Source organism: Lepidothrix coronata, unplaced genomic scaffold (assembly GCF_001604755.1).
Source record: "Lepidothrix coronata isolate B3197 unplaced genomic scaffold, Lepidothrix_coronata-1.0 Scaffold46, whole genome shotgun sequence".
Taxonomy (NCBI): domain Eukaryota; kingdom Metazoa; phylum Chordata; class Aves; order Passeriformes; family Pipridae; genus Lepidothrix; species Lepidothrix coronata.
Genome location: NW_016690226.1, coordinates 1,773,599 through 1,800,486, shown reverse-complemented (window position 1 = coordinate 1,800,486; position 26,888 = coordinate 1,773,599). Strand labels below are relative to the sequence as shown.

General features: G+C 45.0%; 1 protein-coding gene across 1 annotated transcript in view; it reads left to right on the top strand.

Moving 5' to 3' along the window:
* The first annotated feature begins 202 nt into the window (after positions 1-202).
* ARHGAP31 (Rho GTPase activating protein 31) overlaps positions 203-26,888 on the top strand; it is a 68,156-nt gene continuing 41,470 nt past the window's right edge. Inside the window, exon 1 of the mRNA XM_017814769.1 lies at positions 203-1,071. Coding sequence (XP_017670258.1) covers positions 972-1,071 — 100 coding nt within the window. The 5' untranslated portion in view covers positions 203-971. The remainder of the gene's footprint in view (positions 1,072-26,888) is intronic.

Sequence of the window (26,888 nt, the reverse complement as noted above, 5' to 3'; positions counted from 1 at the left end):
TCTCCGGACCCTCCTCGGGCCTTTGCAGAGCTGAGCGTTGGTAGAGCAGGAAGCGTCTGACCGCTCCACAGGCTGCGTCCCGGCTCGCAGTGATTTCCTCTCAGGCAGTCCGTTATCTGCCGACTGTCAGGACGAATTTTCCCTCTTCCTCTTGCTATCCTCATCCCTGTCCCCCAACTCCTTTCCCTGCTTTCCCTCAGCCTCTCACACACGCGCACACACACACACACACACACATTTACTGCCAAAAATCGTCCTCCGCCCCCCTCCTCAGCTAACTTCCTTTCAGCATTTTTTTGAGCTGGATAATCCTAGGATTTGTAAAACGGGGGAAAGGAGAGAGAGAGTGAGCGGGAGTCAGGACAGGAAGCTGGTTTCTCATTCCTCTAACTGTCCAAAGGCAGGAGGAGGGGAAGGGGGGGAGCTAAAGAGGAGCCTTGTGCAGACTCTTCCCCAGTGCCTTTTCATTAGTCGGTTTGAACTTCCAGTCTCCTCCGAAAGCCAAGAGGAGGACGACCAGGCTGGGACGCTTTCTGCTGGAAGTGGCGACAGCGCAACTGACGAAACCCAGAAGGTGGCCGTGGAGGGTCCCGGGACTGCGCTGAGGCCAAGACATCCCCCCTCCATCTCCTGCCCCCAACTTGCCAGCTCTGATGCGGGCACCCATCCACCACCCACTTCCCTCTGATGAGAACCCTTCCGGGCTCAGGCTATGATCGCTGCTGCTGCTGCTGGCTGTGGAGCCTCTTCTCACCCTGACCTTCCTCTGCCACAGGAGCAGCCCAACATCTGGTGGGGATTAATGTTTACTTCTCTGGCTGGACGCTGTACAGGACCCCCGATGTTGCTCCCCGGGAGCGGGACACGGGCGGTGGTCTGAGGAGAAGAGCAAGATTTTTGTCACTCAGCGTGAGGTTGGGGGGAGGGGGGCAAGGCAGGAGGGGAGGCGAACCTCTTTTGGGACTAACCTCATGAAGAACAAGGGAGCCAAACAGAAACTCAAGAGGAAGGGAGCTGCGAGCGCATTCGGCTGTGACCTGACGGAGTATCTCGAGAGCTCTGGGCAGGATGGTAAATGCTTCTTTATTCTCACTATGGTTGCAGAGAAGCAGAGCGCATGTCCCTCTTTTTTAACTGGTAGGACTGCAAACCAGACCTTTCCCAAGGCTAAGGGTTAGACAACCTGGAGCTGGTTTATCTCTGGAAAGTGGAGTCACTGTCCCATTACTCACAATGAATGAACGATCGCAAGATTGCTTTCGTGACGCGTCTGCATGACCCTTGCATGAGTAGTACTGTGTGTGGGGAAAGGACTGGGTTAGGGCTCTTGAGCTGTCTAAGTGTGTACAGAGGCAGCCAGACATATGTTGTGATGCTCTCTCCCATCTGCCTGGCTGTGGAAAGGAGTAGCAGGCTTTTAGAGAGTCAGGTTTGAAAATCTGAGCTGTGCTTTGTGTTGTCTCCTCCGTGACTTCAAAATCCTGCCGAAGTCCATGACACTAGAATTTTGTAGGATTGTAGAGAGTTCCCATGTTGTCCTTTCACTGCTGGATGAAGACAGGACAGAGATTGGGGTATGGGGTGGAGTAGGGTGTGTGTAGGGGGCAGCTGAGCTAACATGTTCACTACTCTGCCTGTTATCTTTCCTCCTCCTCCTGACCTCAATGCCTCCAGGTATCTGATAAGGACACAGTAGCTCAGACAAAAGGTAACTCCAATAAAATCAGAGGGTCCTGAGTTTGAAATGGTTAGTCGTTGATGAGGGAAGGAGCAGAACAATTTTTAAAGTGGATTGGATGATGAGAGGAGCCGTTGTGAGTTTGGAAGGCAGAAAGACCTGCAGTTTAGCAAGAGGAAAAAATAAATACGTGCCTGTTACCATCCCTGATGTTAGCATTATGATCCAGGTTTAGCATTATGTTCCAGTTTGAGTTACTTAACTTTTACCAATGTCAGGTTACTCTGAGCAAAAAAAAAAAAAAAGACTTCTATCGGGAATGTCAGCTTTGTACAGGCAGGGTTGTACAATCAGGTCTTTCATTTGCTGATGAACATGGCTGATGAAGTGCAGTGTGGAACCACACTGGCAGAGGGATGGACTACATAACAGTAGTCCTTTCCATTGCACAGTGAAGAGGGCAGTAAATGTAACACTAAGATAAAATGTTATATTGTGCATTTACTTATAAATGGGGGAAAATCAGTCATTCTATTTCACTGTGGATTGTCCATAACAGGTACTGTATCTTCTAACTTATATGGCCCTTAATGATTATTGAATTGAGATAGGAAAAAATAACACATCTAATGAACTGCTGTCCCTTTGCCAATGTGAGGTGCAGATAGGTGAATTCCATCCAGTGCTAACATGAACTGCCGTGGTGGAGGAACTATTCACAGCTGTTTACAGGATCACTGGAAAACAACTCAGGGAAAGCAGGCACAGGCAGTATATTCACTTGAAGCAGCAAGGGGAATTTTAAAGGGAGAAACATAGTTACTGCAGTAGAAATTAGGCTAGAAGAGCAAAATCTATGTTTGCCGGGGAGGAGGAATCTCAGCGATTCACTCCTCCTCCCTCTCCTTAGTTTCCCAAGTTTTTACCCCCTTCTTGCATTTCAGTGGCTCTCATAGTTTTTTTTTAAATAGTTGTTTTGAGCACAAGAAAGAAGGACTTTGTCTCAAGTCTCATTTGTGGGATGGTTCACAGTTCCAACCTACTTATGCCTCTGTGCTGAGGAGCAGTGCGGGAGAATATGAAGTTCCTTTCCCTTTATGCAGTACTGCAATTTGTAAAATAGCACATCCCATCACCCAGTGTGGGATCCAGAAATGAAGGACTCACTTGTTATTGATTTACTGGGAAAGGTGTAAGTTAGACTGGTACTATTCATCAGGACAGGGAGAGAAGAAATGAAGGTATTAGAGATATTAATTTCGTTGCTAGTAGGGCTCTCAAGATCAATAGAAATGTGACCAAGTATGCCAAAATGATGTCTTGGGAAAAAATGAAGGTTCAGATGTCATAAGGACATCACAAACATGTAACCTGTAACTATACAAAAGTAGAGGAGCATTTAGGGTATGAGATATGGTTGATTTGGGGACAGCTGAATTTTCCTGCTAAGAATTATTTCCAGTGACAAGTAAGTGCTCCTGCAAACAGGGGACTTTGGCAGAGACATAAAGCAGTAGTTTTCTGTCTGCTTTACATAGTGCTATGTGTTTAACTGGTGGAATACAGGCTCAAGTTGTTCCCTGCTGAGAAGCAATGAAGTTATAAGACTGTTCACGGTATCTGGAAGTGATAAGGAGCAGAAGGGCACTTTGGCTGCTGTCCAGAAAATATTTTTTGTGGAGTTTTCTGAAAGCAGGTTTTAAAATGCACCCAGAAGGGTTAACTGGAAAAGAAGATGCTGTAGGACAGGCAGGACACGAGTCATGTTAGTTGTGGTTTCGTGCTCAAGTATGCTTTACAGCATCCGGCAGTGCTGTTTTGTGTGACTTGTCCTGCACAGGCAAAGGGATGCATAGACCTGCTTTGCTGGTGATGGCAAAGGGAGCACAGGGGATGGCCAAAGCTAGTGTAGACAATTCAGTCTGACTTTTTTCCCTCTGGATGAGCACATGGCCTTTACAGTTAGGGGGTGCTGCACTACTTGCGTGTTGCTTTGTGCAGGAGAGGGACAACTTAAGTCTTTACATGTTTGTGGTTGTTGAAGAGCAGCTTGTGCTTTCTGCAAGGACCTTAGTCCCTGTGTTGTTGCCAAATTCCAGTGGAGCGAATTATGTTCTACTTAAGGTATCAGCATTTCCTCTCCTCTCATTTAACTGTTTAATAACTTGCTATGGTCCACTTCAGAGACGGCTGAAGATCCTGCTGTCTCCCCTACCAGACACATGTACCTAAGCCTCTATTAGAAAGAACTTTATGACAATATAATAAAAGCTGTGGCAGAACTACAAAGTATTTAAAAGCAGCCAAATGGAAAGACTTTAGCAGGTACAGTAGGGTAGCTCAGGAGACACAAAGCCTTTAGGTCGAAGTCGATTCTTCAGATCTGACACAGGTCAGTGGTGATGGACAGATGTTGCTGTCTGGTGGCTGGTTAGAATCTCAGATGTGTTAAATTTGCTGTGTTTCAAGCCAGTTCCTGTCACTACCACATTTGACCCTACTTGGCCTTTTCCTGCTGGCGGTCTCTACACAGACACTGGTCATGCTCCTTATGGGGACAGCCTGCTATCAGTGCTCACAAGCATTTGAAATCATGACTAAGGCCACAGACCCTATGACATTAAATAAAAATCAGTGCTGGGTTCTTTGTCTGCTTTCTGTTTTCTGAAACTTCAGTGTGCATCTGAGTTATTTTTTCAAATCTTTCTCCTGGTAAGAGGGCTAGAAACTTGGGGAAAAATCAACTTTATTTCCTCTCCACTACAATTATCAAACCATGACTTGAATAGCAGTGTGTTTGAGGCCAAGGACATAAAGATATGATGGCTGGCAATACCAATGAGTAAAAGTTGTCTGATTTCACATAGTCCCTCTCGTGTTGCTGTCAGCACTGAATCCACACACAAAGTCAAGTGATTTTTTGGAATATCAGAGCTTTACTAGAAAGCAGTGTCTACGCCCAGGCTTTGGACATGGATAGGCACCAATGCAGGAGGAAGTTAATGCTTTCTTCTAAAACATTTTCCTGTGTCAAACTTTATTGAATTGTACAGGTGCAATGGGACTGACAGATATAAGCCTCAAAGGATTAACATTAGAATCATGTTTTGGCCTCTTGATAACCAGCTTGGTTTCCAGAGGAGAAAAATGCACTGTGCCTCTACTGAAGTCAATGGGAGCTGCACGTCACACCTTCAGTTTCTGTAATAACAACAGTATCATTTTCTAGTGATGGATGGGCTAGCAGAGAAGACAAAACACATAGTTGTGCACCATCTTTAGTTGGAGCAGGACAGTCTGAACTGCTTAAGAAAACAGTCACAGAGAGCAGTCTTGCTTCTGGTTATATCAGAGAAGTGTTGTAAGAGGAGGCTGTTGTAAGAGTCAAAGCTGTTAAAGTGAGAAGGGACTAAGTCAAAATGGAGTTTAATATTCCCAGTGCTTCTAACTGTGAGACATTCAGACTGGAATTTCAGATACACAAGCAGGTACAACTTCCCTTTTTAGAATGGAAATATACACAGCATCTACAAAAATTGGATTGTGCTGGTAAAAGATAATCCAGTCTTTCGCATAGGAACTTCTTCAAATCTGCACCTACTTTTGCTTCATTTGCTTAGAGCCAGGTAGAAAATGGCTAAATTGTTTCCTTCATTTTTTAGTATGGTGGTGTCCCAATGCTGTGCTAGCAGATGCTGCCAGGACTGCAGAAAGTCTCAGATTCGATGCCTTGTTTAGATGTGCAGATCAGCTCTATATGTCTGAGATTCCCCTATTTGCTGGAGAGTTAGTTCTGCTGTTGCTGTACCCCTCTGTGGTTTCTTCCACATCTGTTTCCTGCCTGATGTTGTCTGGTTGGGATGCAATGAGCTCAGCTTTTCCTCTCAACCCCCTCCCACACTCCCCACAGCTCCCTCAATGACTCTCATCCTGAGCCTGTAGCACCCAAAGCACTTTCTAGCCCTTTGTCTAATGCTGCTTATTGGCTTTGTTTGTTTTTTTGCTTTAGAAAAAGGGACGCTTCATTTGAGAAGCTTTGAAGCTACCAAATCCCTTGTGCTCCCCACTTGAGGGTCCTTCTTGCCGTGGCAGAGAGCAAGGCCAGGCAGCAGCACTCCCTGAGGCTGGGGAGGCAAAGGGAGCTGTTGTCTGCAAGCGTAAGGAAACCCTTGCAAGTCCCTGGATTGTAGTATGGGAAAGGAGATAGCAATATGGCTAGTCCATATGATATTCTTCTATGCTGTGCAATGACTCCTTGTGCCTTGTCACAACTGCATTTGAATCAAAGAATAAGGAAAGTTTTGATTTAGTGGTAGTGATCTCAGAAACATGGTAGCACTGGCTTAACAAGTAGGATCTTAAATGTTGTTGAGAGCTGCAGTAGGTACTTTTCTGTAGGATAGGCAGGTAGTTCCGAGGGAAAATTGTAACAATAATTTCAGCAATAATGCGCTTTGTACAAAGGGAAGATGGTATTGGATATTCTTTGGCTGTGTTGGTGCAGCTCCTTAAGCAGGCTACCTTCTGCCTGGTTTTGACATTTTGTATTTCATAGTGAAGCTGTCTTATCCATACTTGAATGGATGAAAAGACTTGTCACTCAGGAAAAAAGTAGTTTGCTTTGAGAACAGAGTCCCTTTGGAGCCAATCATTAAACCTGCTACCCAGATGTGAAGCAGCTTTTCTGGGTCGTGTGGCTTTCCTTCCTCACACTTGCATGTGCAGCTGCATGTGTTTGTGGGAGAAGAGCATGCAGATACGAGCAGGAGGGTGCTTGCAAGTCCATAGCACAAGTAAGTGTGTACCACACAAAGGTGCACATCTAGATGTGCACCTTTGTGTGGTACACACTTACTTAGTACATTCTTTTAAGCTGCCTTTCTTGTGGTGATATTTCAAAGTGAATGCATGCCCATACTTTTGGATAGGTGCTTTTGGTTAGTGATGCATGCAGAAAATCCTGGGAAAACTGATGAAGGACAATTAATGGCAAAGTGGAGGAAAAAGATGGTTTTTTTTTTTTAAAGTCCCCTTGGAAAAATGAAAATGCCATACGCTCATTTAATCTGCTGCAGAAGAATGAAGGGCTGCATTCATTGTGCTCTCAAAATTAGAAACTGTGGCACTGGGGATTTCTGTCTCAAAAACTGATCAAGCTGAAAAGAAACCTTTTTCTGTAGCCAAATTGCTTTCAACCTAGATCTCTTCCCTGTCCTACCTTACTCTGTGGCTATGCAAACACTTGTCTCCATTCAAGGAAGGAAGTGGCAGGGGCTGGGATGAGAACAGGACAAGAATGGCCTCTTGGGCTGGCTTGGAAATGCATTAGTCCTTTTTTATTGTGTGCTGTGCTGCTGTGGTCTGTTCTACATTTTCACAGTGCTGATATGCTGAGAAGCCCCATGACCTGCTCTCTGTGGGGTCTATTCCTGGCTATAGTCATGCAGGCTGTGTGGATATTTAAGGATGCATCCCTCGTCTTTGTGATAGGAGTAAAAGGGACAGCTCTGAAGTTTGGGGGCAAAAGAAGTGGGATTGTACTATTGTACAGTATAGGAGGGCTGTGGCAGAGGGGCACTGAGAGGTGAGTACATGTGGTGAGTACATGTATTGGCAGTGAAGAAGCTGGGCTGAGCTTGGAGGGAAGACAGTTCCTTGCTCTTTCAGAGACTGCCAAGGCACATATGTCCATCAGACAGGAGAGTGAGAAACTCTGCTGCCAAAATGGACAGTGTGGGGGAAATTATTAATAATGTAAATCTTGCTTTTTCTCTACCCGCTCCCACAAGCAGAGCGTCACATTTTGAGTCCCAGATACCAGCCTCTATGGCAACAAGTGAGAGCAAAAAGACACTGGGAACAACAGGAGCAGAAGCCATCTGTTTGCCTCTGTTGCTTTGCTGTTCCTCCTTGTTTTGGATGATGTTTTTGTCACTTGCTCAATCTGTTTCTGGTTCCTGGGAGCTGGATTTTTTGTGTCTCTGTAGCACAGTGTTACTGCCATTTAACATTCATGTTGTGAGCTCAGCTCCTTGTTTTGTATTGACTTTGCATTGCTAGCACTGTGTGATTAGCAGAGAGCTCTTCCATGTTGCCTTCTGCTTTACGTTTCCCTTACTGAGAACCACAGGAGGCAGCCGTGTCGTTTGCATGCACTGAGCCCCACTTTGATCCTGCCTTCTCCCCCACCCCCTGTGTGCAGCATGAATCACACGTCTTGCCTGCACATATGAGATTAGAAAATATATTTTGATTTAGCAAATGTTTTCTCTTTGTTGGTAACAGCTGATTTCATCTGAACATGGAAACCAAGGAGTGAACCAAACTTCACTGCTTGTGGTATCACAGCTCTCAAAGGTGGATGAAATGCTGGCACTGCACAGGGTGGATGTACAACACAGGCTGATTTAAATGTGATGAAAAGGTCTGGGAGATCCCCATTGGCGTGGGTGCTTGGATCCAAACTTTTGGTTTTGGAGCACTCATGACACAAAAAAAAAATAGTCGAAAGCTCACATCTGTAACTTGGGCTTTGCATATATGACACAGTGCTACAGCAGCAACATTTACTGTCAGTCAGGGTTGTGCCAAAAATTTATGTTCCAGTGTTTCTCCTTTAACGGTAATGAGGGAAATGAAAACAGCCTGTCAGTAATGGCGTACCCAGCCCTGTTCTGAAGGGCCTGGGTTGGGGTGGCTGGCAGATGGACTGCCCACATCATGGCTTGGACTGGATCTCTCATCTGGAGAGTGATTAAAGGATGGAGAGCTACCAGCATCTGCCTCCAGTCCTGAACCACCAACAAGGCACCAGACACACTTAAAACTTTGACATGGAAACCTGCAGATACCTTATTAAAATGCAAAGGCTGCTAAATGGCTGCAGTGCTGGTTGTTTTAAGGGCAAACAGTGTTGCTAGCTGCCTACTAGTGGCTCCTCTCCATACATTCCCAGAGCCTCAAGCCCCGGCTGTCTTTTGTTCGTATGCCAGAGCCTTCAGCTTCTCTGCTGATAACTTCAGTTAATGTGTTTTGCATTGTCAACAAAAAAAAAAAGAAAAAGAATCTGCAGCATGTTTACAATGGCCACAGACAGAGAACAGTGTAACATAAATTGAATTTAATGTTAAATGAAATAACGTTGTGCAACCGTGCTGACTGTATTATTAACTTTCATACTTAATTCAATAATGTAGACCTCTGTTTTCTATATTTATCTGAAACCACATCACTCTGTCTAATCTTCTGCACCAGTGTGATTGCAGATATGAAAGTACTTACCATGGGCTTAAAACGTAGCTTATTGTCAGATGTTGTGGCCTGTGCATATAATAAAGTTAAAGACACCAATGCTAAAGTTCACCCCCACTCAAGTGCCAGATCAATGCTATCCTTGTGTGTGAGGGTGAGGAGTTCAGCCCCTAACGCTGCAAGTCTTTTGGCACATAAGAAGACAGGAAAGTCCCAATCCTCTTCTGTTTCATCCTCCTGCCTTGAACATGATATTGCAGCTGGATTAGATACCCCATTTTCACCCCAGAGGAGGCCCTTTTGATTTTAACAATTCACCAAAAGGGGTAGAACAAAACTCATGCTTTTTGCCTTTGCCTTCAGTTCCTCTACCTCAGCTGCTGTGTTTTCATTTGGGAGCAGCAGCCTGGCCTAGACTCAAACCAGCCTTCCTCCATTCTGCTGTCAGCAGCTGATAATGTGCGTGACAGAGCGAGTTCCAAGCAATGTTGGGTTGGCTGAGTGGCTGCCTTGACTTAGGTTAGTTAATGTCCATATAGGAAGAGTTACCTTAACAGCAGCAAAAAATGTTACAGAATCACATGACTACTGAGGTGAGCAGGGACTTCTTGAGTCTGTGTACACCAAAACCTCTGCTCAAGTAGAGTCATCTTGAGCCAGTTGCCCAGGACTGTGTCCAGCTGCGTTTTGAATATCTCCGCAGATGAAGACTCCACAACCTCTGTGATTATTGTCACTGTAAAAAAGTATTGTGTTAGATGGAGTCTCATGGTTTTTAATTCATGTGTTTTGTACTGTCAGTAGGCACCACTGAGAAGAGATTGGCTTCCTTTTCTTCATTCCCTCCCATCAGGTATTCATTCACATTGACAGATCCTTCCTGATCCATCTCGTACCCAGGCTGAACAATTCCAGCCTCTCCTCATACAAGAGATGCTCCAGTCCCTTAGTCATCTCTGTGGCCCTCATCTGAGCTTGCTCCAGTAAGTCCTTGTACTATGGGGCCCAGAGCTGGACACAGGACTCCAGGTGTGGGCTCAGTGGTGCAGAGGGGAAGGATCTTCCCCCCTCAACCCTCCTCCTCCTAATTCTTCTGATGTTCTTAAGTAATTGATACAGTTACCTATCAGAATTTGCCTTGCTATCCCAGCTTAGGCTGTAAAATTCAGTTAATAACTAATGTGCAATTGGGACAGTGTAAAGGATCCTTTCTGCCCTGGTTAATGCTTGAAATGAATTCTTTTCATAAAGAGCCCCTGTTCTTTAATGGTTTCTGCAGTTTTGCTGTGGGCCAGCTTAAATGAATTAATGTATGCTTTATATAATACATTGATATGCTTCATCTTCTGAAAGCTTAGTAGAGCCTTGGCTTAATAGAAAGTCTACAAATAATGCTTTGAAACAGCACACTTTTCTCAAGTGGTGATTGTAACAACTCCATTCTCCCTCCCCAAAAAGCCACTGTGCACTGAACCAGGACATTGTGGCCAGGCTTCTTTCTTTTGTGGTGGCTGTGTTACAAGCCCTTCTCCAGCACAGGGATTGAGCAAGGGGAGGGGAAACGTGCATCGCTCTGCAGGATTCTCAGCTGTGGCTGCTGCTCTTAGAAATATGCCCTGAGCAGCTGAGTTGGTTTCATAGCCATTTATCTCTAGCTCCTCTTACTGCCCTCTTCTACACTCAAGGCTCAGCTAACTAAATGCCTTTGGAAATGCTATTATCTCCTGTGCTCTCTGGGGCCAGGAGCAGCGTGAAGATTTATCATCTGGAACAAGAGGCTTTGTTTAGTTCTATAAAGCACAGAACAGTTAAAGAAAGAACAAAAAAATAAATGCCAACCCAAATGCAAAGGTCTCTTTAAATCTCATGTTCTCTCTTTGCTCTCTCCAATCTGGGAACGTACACGTATTTGGTTTTATAATGTCATTAAATACTGGCACACGAGGAAATGGTTAGCGGAGATATACCTCCATCTCTAAAATAGTGATGGAACATCCAAATGGCCAGAAGATGTTCCTGATGTAACTAAGTTGTTTAACTTATTTTCTAAAGAGCATTAGACAGGAGACCAGGTCAGATTCTCCAGTACAAACTTCATTTAAAGGATACCACTGCTGGTTTTAACTAAATACAGCAGCATTGGTACCGCCTTTTTATCTGAAAGGTGCTGAACGTGCTCACAAATTTTCTCTACATGTGGGATCCAGGGCTGAGAATCTAGGCTAGATCTGTGCCTGAGCTCACCATCTATAGTCACTGGCTCATAGAAAAATGCTGATTTAGCAGACACAGAACATTGGGAGAGAAGGGAGTGTGGATGTGGGTGTGTATATGTGTCTGTGTGTGTATCTGGTTGGGAATATTTAAGATGGGATATTTTTCATACTATTGTTATTCTGCATTTTACCATCTCAGCAGCAAATGTGACTGTCAGTACTATTGCAGACAGTAATCTTGGCAGCACAACAGGGCCATCCAGTATGTGGAAAACCCTTTGCTCCATGTGCAACTAGTGTTTGTTTTTCTATTCATCTCTCATTATGGTGCCACTGCTAGTGGTGGCAGTCACACTTCAGGAGGTTCAGAGGTGTGATCAGGCAGGGTAAGACTCCTTCTGGAGCCCTTGCATCTGTGCTGCAATTTGTGTGAAATAAATAAGCTGTTGGTGGGACTGAATTGTTTTCTTTCCTTGTACAAAATCAGAGAGGGAAACAGCTTCAGTACTTTGCCCTTTCTCTTTTTATCTTCTCAGTGTGCTCCACTTGGTACTGCATTTTCCTTACCCTTGCCCTGGTCAGGTAGTTTCAGATACACAAGAGGCTAAATGAGAACAAACTCTCTTGTGAGATTTATTGCATCTTCTGCTTCTAATCAAGCCAGAAAAATAGAGCAACAGACTTCCTTCTATAATCTTGTTCTCTCCATTCCAGTCCCAACTGGAAACCAGAAGTACAACAAGGAGGAATGCAGGGAAAAAAAAAAAAGAAGTTAAAACAAACGTCCTGGAATCTCTAAAAAGAGCGTGGAGGCCTGAGGCGATGGCTCAGGGTTACAGTGGGGCTGTGGAGGATTCTCCCTTCTCTCAAGTGTTTTCAGTTCCCCCTATTTAGCTGAAGATTTTTTTTTATCCCCTCCTGTCCCCCTCCATTTCAATAACTTTATTGCCAGGATGGCAGTATGCACATGTTGCCAAAGTCAATACATCAAGCGTCTGTGCCTAAGGCAGGCTTAGGAGGAGAAATGAGAAGAGCTGGTTTTGATCCATTGAGTCCATCATTCTTCCCTCCTGGCTCAATAGTGGGTTACATGCTGCTGCCCAAGGTTTGCTGTGTAAAGCCACAAACGGGGTCCGAGTCAGGAAATTCAATTCTGTATCCCAATAACTTTAGTTTGGGCTCACCCTCCAGACTTGCCAGAACCTAGATGAGGAATGAGATACTCCTGCAGCCTAGATCAGGTGGGTGCAGGTGACCCAGTGCCTGCTGTCCTCGGGGTGGCAGACAGAGCACAGTGATAGAGGCAGCCCTCCATCGCTGCTCAAACATGCTTGACGCAGGGAAGAACTGATGTGATAAATACAAAGAAGGGCTAGGAGTCCTAATTAGGCCTCATTTCTAGCCTGCTAAAATACCCATCTGTCACTCTGCTGCAATAATGAGATTTGAGAAGATTAACTGGATACTACTTAGGCTCCTCGGCACGGCAGCTCAGTAAGTGTGCTGCTGTTCAGCTTTAAGCCACACTTGCAGCAATTACACCCTAAGCAGGTTTATGTCTGGTTAGTGCTTGTATGGGAGTGGCCAAAAAAAATCTGCTACAGGAATGGAGTGAGTGATTCAGAAGATGGCAAGCGTAGTATCGATTCAGTCAACTTGCTGCTTTGGTATCATTTGGAGAAATGTTGCCATTTGATCACAGGGTAAAACAAGGACCTCAATGCTTTTAAAAAATCCCTGGCTTATCTTTTTTTTTTTTCCTAGAGGATAGGGCTTTTTTATACATGTACATGCTGTGCTGTGTCTTTTCCTTCACAGAAGCAGTTTCTGCAGGAGCTAGGATTTGTTTTTTCATCCAGTGTCCTAAACTGTCACGTAGCACTGCTCTGCCTGGCTCAACAGCTGCCACCTCCCAGCCTAGAGTTGGGTGGAGTGAGTCTTGTTTTTGCCGTTTGTGAAATATTTCAGGATGTAAGGCACTCATTAAATTATTGATGTTAGCTCTTGGGCATTAAAGGCAGATGTGAACTGCAGCTCTGCATCCTAAGTGCTTTGGAGGCTTATCCCTGCCCTAATAATGGTTCCCTACAAGGGTTTTTTCATGCATATCTTACTATAGATTTGAACTCATTGCAGGGTGATGTCAGGATTTAACAGGTGGACAAAGGGTGACAGCAAGGCTTTTATTTCCAACATTATATACCTATGAAGCCAATCTAACTGAGCATTGGTAGAAAAAGGGGAGAGACACATGCATGTTTTCTTTAGGAGAATGAGAAAAAACAGAAAAATCCGTTCCTGCCTCTTGACAGAAAATGTTTGCAGGATATGAAAAGATTTTGTATAGTTTTGATTAAGAAATATGCAGATGCACTTGACATCAGTCTTGTGTTCAAGGAAAGATATTTTATCTTGTAAAGTGCCTCGTTTCTATCCTTTCCTCCACTCCTGCCTCCTTGAAAAGAGGCTGACAGCAGTAAGGCTACTTGGTTTACCTCATGGTGATGCCAGTGTGGAGATTGGGACATCCGATGCACTCCTGTCTGCAGTGTTTTCAGCTCTTTGGTTGGACTGCAGTGGGGAAAAGCAGGACCTTGGCTGATGTGGGACAAGGAAGAGAAGGCAGCAAGCACAGCACTGTGCGCTGCTGAGATCTCTGGGCGGCTTTATGGGCTGTTGTGGCAGGAAAATCCTCTCCCATGTTTGACGCGGGTTCCTGTATTTGTGTTTGAATGGGATGCGTTCAAGAGGCTTCTCCCTTCACCTCCCCATCCCCACCCATTCTCCCCTCTCTGCTTCGGGGTGTTGTGGTGGCACCAAATCCTCCTGTTTATATGGGAGAGAAGAAGGGGTGAGGGCCATCTCTGACCCTCTCCTTCCTCTGGCAGTTTGCATGTTAATTAGCTCGTCCCTATGAGACAAGCCCGCAGCCCAACAGAGCAGCGATTCAGTGTCTGAACAATGTCCAATTATCCCAGCCCGGGGAGCAAGAGGCCACTCCCTGACACGTGGGCTCCGTGTCCCTGGCCAGATGGCTCCTCGAACTCACTTGGCCAGGCCAGTAATGGTGCCTGGGGAATTTGACACGTGTCAGCAGTTTTGGCTGAGTGCTTTTGCGAGCTACCAGCAGCACAGTTGTCTGAAATATTGGGAAGAGCTCCACTTGTGCCCTGAGCAGTGCTGTCCTCTCCACGCCCTGTGCTGAGGCAGTACTGGTGGCTACAAGGGAACAGGGATGTTCACGTGTGAAATGAGGTTTTGCACCCTCAGCTTGGCTTCCTGTGTCCCGCATACAAGTTGGTGACCTGATGGATATGTAAGCAGCTTAAAAGCACACATTTTGCTTTTCTCTTTGGATTCCAGTGCTTGTACACAAATGAAGGCCAAGTTTCTCAAATTGGAATTTGAATTGCATAAAGGAGGTGGCAGGAGTCACATAGATGGCATGCCACAGGCTATGGCAAGCTCTGCTGCTGACACTGCCTGACTCAGTGAGAGACCTTAGGGCACTCCTTCATTTTCCACATCCTACCCCCCTCAGTGATTAAATGATGCTGGTATCGTCTTCTTTTTGGTTCAAAGTTCTCAGTACTATTGTTGCTTATTATTATTATTAAATGTGGAGTCATAGATGTTTTCATCACCCAGTACTGAAAAGTGGGTTCTTGCAGCTATGGAGTGCCACACTGGGTGCCAGTGAGAGGAGAAAAGCATAGTACTTGCCCAGCTTGCCTGTCTCAGACAGGCCTCATACCGCAAACCTCAGAGGGAGGTGTGAGTATCACCAGAGTGGCATTAACTACCCAGAGTGAAGGTTGCTAGTGCTTCCTTCTGAGCTGGTAAAGCCTCTGTTCCAATATGCGACATTTTAGATTTTAAGAGAACATGACAGCCATTTACCACCTAACCTCCGGGGCTAGGAAATGGAAAAAAACAATGCAGCATGTATCTGAAATAGCAGAAGAGATTACCCTAAATAGAAATTTGGCCAGGATGCTGTCCTTAGTTCTGCTAATCTTGCAAAAAAAAAAGAAACCAAGCAGAAAAAAAAGTACTACAAAGAATTTCTGCAAGACTGCAGTCTTCATTTTATAGTCTCTGATTTAGAAGGAAGCATATGCAATAACACAGCTTTCTCTTTGCACACCACGGGACATGGTTTATTACTGGCTTGTGGATAGGACTGCCCCTTACAAGTCACCGGCAGCAACTCCAATTGATTCTGGTTTTGGGACCAGGCCCAACCTTAATTTGTGGATAGAATCTAATGATAACACATTCAAAGAAACAGCTGGGTGGGAAAAAGTGTGTCAGAGAAATGGAAAAGGACACCGGAGGGAATGGATGGAGAATAAGGGCAAAGGTGGAGTGGAGAAAAGCATGTAAGAAAATTCCAATATGCTTGAAATGGAAGAGGGGGAGGTTGGAAAAACTAGTCTGAGAGCAAAACTTACTGTATTGGAACAAACAGAGCCTGCCAATGAATGGTAGGAGAGGGCTGTAAGTGGGAACAAAATTCAAAATCCTGGCAGCTTTAGTAGTAGGGGTAGAGCAGATGAAGAGATACTTTTCTGGGTATAGTCAGCTGGAGGATAGGCAGGAGTAAAGGAAGATGCTCACAGTGCCAACAACTCTTGTTATCCAAAACTCCTCTTCCAGATTCTTACCTAAAACTGAGACAAGGCAAGAGGTAAAGTAATACTTTCTGACTCCTTTCAGCCCTTGAAGCAAGCTTGGCTTTGTGAAGTGCATGGAGAGGCCATTGAGTTACTGCATTGTGAGCAAGGCATTTTTTCATAACCTAACTACATTTTTTCTTTACCTAACTAAATTTTTTCATTCCCCTTTTGGTGCCTAACTGATGTTATAATGAGCTTCAGTCTCAGATCAGTTCCAAAGTCTATGGATGTGAGCAAGAGCAGCTTTGTCTCATTTGGTTAAGTTTTCAATATTTATGTTTGAATGTGCTCAGCCACATCACCTGCTGAAGGATGTAGTGTCTCATCTTCCTTTGCTTTGGAAGCCTGTGTTATGAACCAAAACTTCTCTGATTTTACAGTCTCCAGCAAGTTCCTGCTTTTAGATCATTCAGTTAATCCCCCTTTGAGATAGACCTGTGCAAGGGAATGAACTTAGCCTGGCACTTTTTTCCCTCTGAAACACATCAGCCATGTACTAAAATCATGATACAGGTCATGGACTGAAGTGCGTGGCTCCACTGTGTTGGTTGTAGAGAACTGCAAAGGCAAAGAGATGATTGACTTGTATAGCAGTACTGTAGCTATCAAAATGTAAGGAAGTTTGATTAAGTATGATCTCAACGCCCTTTTCCTGCAACACCCCTTCTTGTGTTTGCAATGTGTTTGTTAGTGTCTCAAAGCCCTTAGTACAGCAAGATCCAGGAGTAAGAAAGACAAAAGAAACAGTTCAGAAACACAACTACTGGGCATATGCCTTTGAAGGAATGTAATGCATTAAAGGATTTTTTCTTTTGTTACTTCCTCTTTCCTTGCTTCCTCCAGTCTTTGTTATTCCCAGCAACGACTGTATTTACTTATTTGCTTCTTCCCAAACCACTGGACAGACAAGGGCTTCATCAGGGAGTGGTTTAGCCAGAGTGGGCAAAACAATGGGGCTTTAATCAGGGTGCCTCCAGCAGCCACTACTGGCCAGAGGTTTCTCTGAATTCCCAACATGGAACAGTTGTCTCTTTCATGAAGTGCCTGTGGGATGAGCACAGGATTGCTACACCCAAAGCATTTTTATGCAGCAACAGCTCTCTGAAAGGAAACGCTACTGAGGACATTGCCTGCAACGCCCCAAGCTACTGGGGTGACCAGTATGAGAGAGTATTTCTTCCAGGCCTGGGCTGTGTTTGCCTTCCACATGCAATCTGTGAATAGCTCAAGTCTGGAAAGTGTTTAGGAAAGCATTTAGCTTTTCCCTTGAAGGGGAAAAAAAAAGGAGGAAAAAAAGAGAAGATGTCAGGGGTAATGAAATAGTTTCCAGTGACTTGATGCAGTGTGGCCAAACTATTTGTAATTATTTCCTTTAAATTTCTTCTATATAGAAAGAATTAAATATGAAATCATGAATCAGGAAGCAGTCATCCTGCCAGCCAGTGACATGTACAGAGAGATCAGAGTAAAGTGAGAAAGACACAGAACAGCATGAGACTTGCAAAAACCTTTTTTAGCTCTCTCTTTTTCTTCCTTTTTTTTGTTTAGTGTACACATCCATGTAGAACTAACATTTTGTACCCAAAAGAAGGTGTGGGAGTCTCCTGCTGTTCCTTGTCTCACCAATGGCAGCCCTGAACCTTCCTGTCTCAATGTGCCTCATCTGTCTGTGTTTCCTGATAGATTTTGCAGTCCCCAGATGTTTGGATACCTGATTCATCTCAAAGGGGCCTGTAAAACATTAGGTATTTTTAAATGCCTAGCCTTATAATTGCTTTGTTTAACTTTGCAACATTCTGAACTCATATAAGGCAATAATAAAAATCGCTGCTGTTTTCCTTCTGCTCTTTTCCTTCAAAGTTTTTTGCTGTTGCTGCTTCTAAATTTGTGTGTGCACAATTGGTTATGCCTTTGTGTTAGCAAGGTTATAACATTCCTGTTTCCTGAATTCATATTCTTCCAATGCTTTTTTTTCAAACCCTCTGTAAAGATTCCAATGAGGAGTGCTCAGGCAGTTGTGTAAAAGAAGACTGAGGTTACCCAAGCGCTACCAAAGCGATGTTAAGAAATTTCCCCAACAAAACCTGAAATCAGAAGAAACAGACCTTACTTGTGTTGTCTATGAAGGTCTACAGGCCTACAAAGCTGACTTGATTTGCACTTGAGTTTTGCATATCTCAAAAGCCCGCTTGAATTACACTCTGGAGCTCTCGCACTGGCCACTGCTGTCTCTTGTCCAAGGTGGGAGTTGAAGGTGCCTGTCTGGAGCCCAGTTCATTTTGAACTGATTTCTCTCAGGCTGCTCTGATCAGGGCTGAATATGAAGTACATATGCCTGAGTTCAATTTCCCTGAAATACAGGGTGTTCAGCTGCAGGATTTTTATCTGAATCTGCCTCTAACTTGGCTCCAAGGGAAAGGAGAAAAAGTACTACAGGCCAGGAAACTACAGATGCAAAAAATTATAGGCTTTAAAATGTCATTAGCTGAGCCCATAATAGATATTCTTCACATTTTATGATTAGCTGTTGTGTTCTTTTGGCCAATGCTGTCTTCCTGATGCAATTTATAAAGGAGTCTCAGGTCATGGTCAGACAAGCCAAACTCAAATGTGGATTCCCTGGGAACATCACTATCTTTTGCTACTTTTTCTTTGTTTCTCTAAGCTTGCCTATGTACACCTGACTGTGACTCCCAGCCTCTTTGCCATCTCCCCTTACAGCCCCAGTCCAACAAGACATCACCCACCCAAATATCTGCTTACATACTGCAAAACCAAGGGGTTTATGTACCAGGCTATGCACCTGAATCATGCCATCATGCCCAGCATTTCAGATCAAGGGACAGGCATTATGTATAGGATTCATACAACTGACTTCAATCTCTGCCCAGAGCTGTCCTAGAAACTGGAATGGCCTGAATGCTGCATGTGAAACCAGTCTCTAAGTTTACAAGGGACCATCTGTGCCCAGGAGACCAGGCCATTGGTCTGTAGACCTTGACAGCTGTGTCTGCACTTCATGCATTTTTATTGATGTGTCTCCCTGCAGACCCTGCTCAGATAGGCCAGAGGCAGAGTTGGCCTCATTGAATGTCTCCTGCCCAGCTATGTTTTGCCATATGAAGCTATGCAGTAGAGGATAATGTGCAGAGCAGTGTGGCAAAGCTGGATGGGGCAGGGCTGTACAAGCCAAGGGATCCAGTTAGGAACATACCTTGGCTGTACGTTGTACCACAAGTCTTCCGTAGCATGTGGCTCTCGTCACCCCATGTGTCCTTTCAAGTGCTCCAACACACAGGTCTCTCACAGTGGGACATAAGTATAAGAGGTTTGCATGCTGCCAGAGAAAGAGTGTCTTCATTTTGTTGCTGTGGCTCTGAAGGGGTTTTCTCACACCTTGCAGCACTCTGATGCCTTGCCTCCATTTCAGCACACTGCCTTTTACCATTGAGCTCCTCCAGAACCACAGCGTGTGTGGCATCGGGCCAGCTTCTGACCTCAGTGATACTAGTATAAATCTGGGATGCTGCAGCCAACTGGTATGGAAGTACTTCAACTCTGCATATACAGAAAGTATTCCCAGCCATAAAGGGGCTTAAGATTTAGGTTAGTGAAACAGCAGATCAAAAGCAACTTCTATGTGATGTGAGTACTTGCAAATCTCCCCTGTGACAAAGTGCTTCCACAACATCCACTCTTTCCCTGTTACCACGAGAGTGAGCCATGAATTAGTCCCAAGGAAGCTCAAGGAATTCACCAGAACACAACTGGTGTCAAGAGGAAAAAAAATAACCAAATTTTAGGTGGATTTGTCAACAGTAGGTAGCACTGTTGTTATTTTCTGCAGTTGACACTGCAGATGCTGGTACCATCAATTCCAAGGGAAGTAGGTTGTGTTGGCCTAAAACTCTTCTCAGACTGCTGAGAAATTATTGGTGAGGCTGGATATGGATCAGAGGAGCACTCAAGTTGAAAGCTTTGATGACAGTGTCTGGATGGGAGATTCTGGAGACCTGGAGACAAGGCATTGTCTGTTTTGAGAGCTCTTGACCAAGGAATGACCTTCCTTAAATGAAACCAAGCTGCAGACAAATATGATCTTTTGTGAGACTTGCTGCAAAATTCCTCTTTGACCAGGGCCCTTTTTTTTTCCTGCAGTTGAAGAAAATTGGGAAAGATCATTGTGATAGGAAAAGACCTACTGAACCTGAGAGATGCAGAGCAGAGAGCAAGAAGTACCTCTGTTCATTCCTAAATAGGATCACATCCCTACCATAATGGCTCCCAGGGAAGTGCAGAAGAGCAATGCTGCTCAGGCTCTTCAGGCTGAAGCAAAACATGTAATTTCAGAACAGCTGAGAGGCCATGACTTAAATTTTGCAGCATATTGGTACGCAAAGCAGTGAGAGAGAGAGCAGGATAAATGTCCTGGAAGCCCTGAAGATCCCCCTTGGTACAACATTTGGGGTGGGCTGAGGAGTAACGTTAAGGCAATCCTTACTGGGCAGTGCAGGCTAAAGTGTTTCCTGTGATGGGGTGGATAAATGTGGCCTGTTGTTGGTAGTTGACTCAGCTGATTTTCCCATTCCTCCCATGAACTGCCCTGGGATGCTGTGACAGTAAGCAGACATGTTTTGCGGATAGTTCCCAGAGCTCAGGTAGAGTCTGCTGGGCCCTACACGGACTCTCCTGCAACCTTACAAGGAGCAACGTGGGTCAGGATGGCCAGCAGTGCTGTCTGCCCCTACCCATAAGGCATCCAGTGCTCACCAAGAAACAACCAGTAGCCAGGAAGGTCTCAGGTCATCACAGAGTGGTCCAGGGGCATCTGAGGAGGTAACAGGAGGTGTCTGGTGCAGGACATGCCTGTCCATCCCATCCCTACCCTGCCACGCACACACACACATGCAGGCACACACACTTGGATGTGAGAGAAACCATTTCCACATGGAAGTCAGCAGAGAGCTAGAACAGACGTGAGGTTTGTGCGCTCTGACAGCCCTGTTGAGTATGTTGGCTCAGGAGGCAGCAGTAATGCACATATTTGGAGACTTACTCCAGACAAAGCAGGGAATGTCTGAAGGGGTGGATATCCATCCCAATATCCAAGGAGAGCCCCGAGTTCCCAGCATGGTTTCCTGTCCTCCTGGCAGCATCAGCAGCTGCTAGTTTGGAACAAACAGTCTGCATGTCCCTGTGTGAGCCAGGGCAGCTGGAGGCGGGTTTGTTTTCTGTTGATTTCATGGCAGTGTTGCTGCTTCAGGCCACTGCCTTGGTGTGAGGAACAACAACATCCTAGAGGAGACACCCAGTGAATTGCTGACTGCTCCACGGCTACCCAATCCGCATGCCCAGCGTGGGAAGCGGTCAGACCACCCTGACGGCATCAACAAAGCCATCATGTTTGCTGACATTTCAAGGGAACAGAGAAGGGAACAAAAGCTGGGAACAAAAGCTAGGAACAAAAGTCTTTGATGCAGTTTAGAGCTGCAGTTGGAAGATATGGGCCTGAATCATAAATGCCAGATCCAAGTGCCTTTTTGCCGAGGAGGGATTTCAAACCTCTATCCAGGTCCCAATGGTGGGGTTTGTGTGATTTCCATGGAAAGAAAATTCTGCTGAAAACTGAGTGCCCTGTGAAATTAAAATTAAAGGTAAAGAAAGGAAACCAATGGGTGTTAAGGAGATGGAGGAAGTCAGTAGACAAGGAATGTAAGAAGTTTTGTATAACTGATCTGTGATCAGACAGGACATCTTTTTCAGGGAATTTGGACCAGTCCTGCCACCCCCTACCAACCTCCCTTCCCTGAAATGATCAGAAGTATTGCACTTTCTCCCCAGATGACCTCTTGGTAGCTTCTTGCTATTATTGTGGTATTTAGTTATGAGACAACCATTCAAGAGGAAAGAAAAAGAAAAGAATTACAGAAGTGACACCAAGCCACAAAGTGTGGGTCCAGTTCCAAACATTCCCAAGCATGGGGCTACTGAAGTCTGGTCTTTTGGCAAACTAACTTTAAGGACACACAGCCCAAAAGGTTGCTCCACAATCTGATCAGTGGTCTCTGACTCAAATCTCCTGAGGTTTTAGCCTGTGTGTCCAGGTTTTGGCTAGAAGTTTGTGTAGAGAGGCTCTTTATGGCTTGGTAGAAGCTTGGGGGAAATTGAGTATCTCCCAGAAAAACACATTTATGCGAGATTTTCAACTCAGCTCTCTGGGTCAGTGATTCTGACAAATCAGTTGCAATCTGCATGCTTTACCAACTTCTGAATTTTTGAAGGTAAGTTTCTATTTACCTGGAGTTCAGATACAAGAAAACTAGCCATTTTGATTAGTTACAGACTGGAAATCAAAGCCATGGGCTCTAACCTTAGGTCTTCCACTATCTCAATGCATGACCTCAGGCTGCCAAATAATTTCTGTTTCTCATTGTTTGTACCTATGGAATGAGAATGATACTTATCCTCTCTTAATTCATGACTCCTTGCCAAGGGCTTAGATTTTTGCTGACAGAAGCAAAGCAGATTCTGTGAGACTGTGCTGGGGTTTCATCCTCACAATGGGGGACGTGAGATACAGGCAGGATTTCAAATGAGGGCCAAAAGCAAACCATAGGGCACTAGCATCCTTTTTCTCTCATTCATTGACAAGAAATACAGACAATATTCTGGGCTTTAGCTTGCCAGGAAGATGACAAGAAATACAGATAATATTCTGGGCTTCAGCTTGCAAGGAAGAGTGCTGCTGTCCTCAGAAGTGTACAGAGAGCAGCAAACGCTAGCCAGTCATTGATGGTATCACTCGATATCCATTAGAGCTGGTTCCTGTTTTGCACTGTACTCCACTTTCCCTACCACAAGACTTGCTTTCACCCAGAATTGGAATAAAAAAGTAGAAACTCCCCTGAAATGAAAATTCTCCAGAAGGTTATATTACACTGAAAATAATGATATGGGAGTGAACACATTTTGCCTTCTAGAAACAATAGATTTGAGTGTTTCTTTGGTTGAAAAATTGAACAGAATCCCTGTATCCTGGTGAAACAGTTTGATTCTGTGAAATGTGAAACTTTCCCACTGGAAAATTATTCTGTTGGATAATTTTCAAGTAGCCCTTCTTCCCGCATGCTGTAGTATCCAATTTAAACTCCAGCTGCTGGTTGTGGTTGTCCCTTGCTGTAGTGAGTGCTGGCACTATATGCTTTCCTTTATAATTAACTCAGCAAGCTCTTCCAAGGGATCTTGCTGTGGCTTAAAAGGCATCACCTGATAACAGCATGGGAAAGCTGGCAAGATTGTTTTGTCTTTGTCTCCGGCCTGAGCAGGACTGTTCCCTTCAGAGTAATCTTCTGACTGAATTTAAATATCCAGGCAGTATGCCTCCCACCTCCTCCCTTAAGAAGGCAATTCTACATGATACTATGCCTCAGTCTTAGGAGGTTTTTCCTACCTTTCTACCTAAATATCCCCTCATAATTTCATTCACTCACTCGTAGTTACAACCCCTTGATCGCCTAGAACAAGCCATTTCCCTCGGTGGTATTCATACCCTGTGCAGACCACTATTGTGTGCCTTCATTTCTTTCCTGGTCATTCAGGCCATCTGTGCCTATTTACCACCACCACATGTTCTTCCTTGCTAGTTAGTCTCTGTAGATCATTAGAGTTTCTGCTCCTTTTCTCTTCCTCCTCCCCATATGCAGCATAGTATCCTGTTTTTCTTGTAACTGTAGCCATGCTGCTGGGCTGAAAGACTCAAGGATTTTTCCGTTAATAATCCCCACGCCCTTTTCCTGGTCAGTACACTGCTTAACAGGGACTGAGGTAATTCATTCACAAATAACAAGCCGTTCTAAAAGAAAGGGAGAGGGCAATGGGAAAATTTGGGCTCAGTGGAGCCTATTTCTCCTGCACAATCCTTCATCAAAGTGCGGCTTTGCTCCCAGAGCAGCTTTGAAAATGGGGTCCCATCCTGCAAAGTACTCACAAGTTTTAGCTGGCACTGCCAGCTGCTCAGCACCTTCCAGAACTGCTGGCACTGTGTAGGCTGGAGCTCCCTAAAAAGTGCAGGGATGTCTCCTCTCCTAGTCCTCCATCCCACTGCCATGCGAGAACAGTGGCACAGCTCCAGCTGAGTTTGGCTGTGCTTGTCACACCTTCCATGTCCGGGAATGCTTGCTTCAATGTCAGCAATGTAAACTTCAGCAGTCCTGGCCAACTCTGCTGTGAGAATGTAGGTGGGCTTTTCTCCTTTGCTTCTTATACCCACACCAGCCATTAAGACTTTGCAGTTGCACCTTGAAGAGGAATTTCTTCTTGGGAGGAAAAATAAGTCCCAGTTCACTCTCTTGCATCTCTGCTGTCTCTGCCAGACTTGGGGCCACATCTGCTGCTGGCTACAGTTGCATACAGCTGGAATAATTTTGTCAGCCTCTGTGGCAATTTACTGCCAGAAATTGGAAGTGTAACCCTTTGCTTAGTTCCTACAGTGACACAGGAAGGTAACCAGGCCACAGATAGGAAAAGAAGGAAAAAATCGTATTACAACAGTAAATTTTATTGAAATATACCTGAAACTCAACCCAGAGGACCATTAAGAGCAGTGGTTGGCAGGTCTGCTAAGGGACAGGTCCTGTTCTGTTATTGTTAGGGATCTCTTAGTAAACCCCCTTCCCACCCCACCTTTTTTTGGCCATGGTGGTACAGATGTGGCATAGAAAATGCTGGGGGTCTCTGTTTCCTCAGTCATGGGAAACCTCTGCTTGCAGGGGAAGATGTCCTAAGGCAACCTGACTCCTTGCCCTGTGCAGGAGGCCGTGGGACCCTCGTGGCTGAAACACTGTAAAGAGCAGGCAGCACTGCTGTGCTTCTCATCCTCTGCCCTGTTTTGTGTCCCCACCAAGATGATGGAGCCTATAGTCACACGTTCCATGACTGTTTCTTACACTGTGCAGCAAACTGACAACCTCTGTTTTCCTCTAACGGGAAAAGTGCAAACCTTAAATGCCATGGACTGGGGGAAATGGTGAATATGTGAAATGGTGTCTGGTTAGGTTTTCCCTTCTCTGCTGTGGCAGTGGCTAACACAATGGCAGTCTGTAGGGCTCAAGTGATTCAGCTTGGTGTGAGTTGTGTTCTGCAATCGTCGCCCAGTTTCTCCGCTGTTGATGAAACAGTGCTGGCAGTGGTAGTGATTCCTCCATTTGAGAGAATAAAACCGAAGGCAATAGTCTGGTGTAAAGGTCTTGGCATTTCCCACAGCTTATGACAGCGCTGCTGGAACTAGGGGCTGTGGCTGTAGCTTTTCTTTTGTGAGCTTACATTCCTTACCAGTGGGAAATTGGCAGCTGTAATTAGTCTCTGATGTTCTCTGCTAATAAGTGATTTTCTAGTACTAGCAAATACCAGCATCCCTGAGACACAGCTGGATTGTTTTGACCTCTTATCTCTTCTCTCTCCTCCTCATTGCGAGGGGTCCCAGATGTTCTCCAAGACTGCTAGGAAAAAAACAAATCCACCCTGGCTTCTCTCTATTACATCCCTTTCTCCACTACCATTTTTTTTTTTTTTTTTATTGCCCGGCCACTGTGTAGGAAAATGGCTCCTGTTAATCCTCATGGAAAAGGACACAGATGCCATCAGGAAGCCCATTTGCTTTAGGAGGAAGAGGGCCCTGACATCAACAGGAAGCACTGTGCAGCAGAGCTGCTTCTGCCTCCAAGAGAGGGGGGCCTTGAAAACAATGTCAGCTCACGGTTTAGGACTCATTGGCAGGAAACGCATGCACGCTGGTGTTTGCTGTGCAGAGGAAATGATAAGCACTACCTGGCCTGACTTAGAGCAGAGATAGCATGGTGAAAAAAAAAAAAAAGTTGGGGGGGTAGGGGCAGCGGGAAGGTTGTTTTTCTTCATACTGGTTCAGAGCCTGTCCTTTGCCAAATGGAAAACAAAATAAAGAGTGAAATATGGAATATATCAGGAATCTGATGGGGGGCTTGGAAACTGAGGAGCACAATTGCGAAGTGATTAGATTTACTACTTTAGTAACAGCTTGATATTGCTTTTTTTTCCATTGTTAGCACTGAGAATGACCCTCAGCTTGATAACCCCTGAGATTCACCCTTAATGAAAGGTGAAGGGAGGGGGAAGCTTGTATCCCGTGTGGAACTGGAGGCATTTTCTGTGGAGGACAAAAGACGGGGACAACTGCTACCACTGGGGGTAGGAGGGTCTTGGGAATATAAAGAAGAGTATTGTATAGATGGATATCTCTTGTGACTTTTCCCTGCTAGGTGAGGGGATAGAAGCCTTTTGGGGAATAAGAGGACACCACCATGCTGAATATTTTGTTCAGCTTTGTTTCTTTTCCTCTTTTACTAGGGTCTGTAAAAGCCATATTGTGCCTCCTTTTGTCACTGACCTCACAGAACTAGTTTCTGTTTCTAATACTCTTACCACTCTGGCAAGCAGTTGCAGAAGCACAGTCTCTGCAGCTCAGCCTTGAGAGAAACCATTCCATGTGCTCTGGGTGCATCTCAGTAGTTGTGTGCTGACATCCTGAGGTGGAGGTAGACACAAACAACATGGCAGGAAATATTTTCTTCTAAACAATCTCAGCCCAGGATCAGCCTCTAGAAAGTTGGGAGGCGTTGTGACACAATCTGCAAATGTTGTTCTGCCTCCTCTGCTGTCCTTGATGATTCTCTTGGGCTCTGGAGAGCGAGCAAACTGCCCTCTTGCAACATATGTGAAGCACTGATGTGCCACAAGGCTGGCAGATGGAACAGTGCTGTGCTCCCTGCTGTTTCTGAAAGAAGCCCTGAAGGAGCAGCACCACATCCAGATGCTGGAGCCAGGCTGCTCAGCAGCTTCTTTTAGAGCTCTTTACCCTCCCCGATGTATGGAAAGGAAAATTATGATCCCTCTGATCAAGGCTGTAAAAGTACACTTTAGAGTAGTGCAGCCTCTGGAGATGAAAAGATGTAGCCAAAATGACCCATATCCCATGGGCTGCCCTTCTAAACTAAGCTACTGTGTTAAACCAATCCACTGAGACTGGTTCTG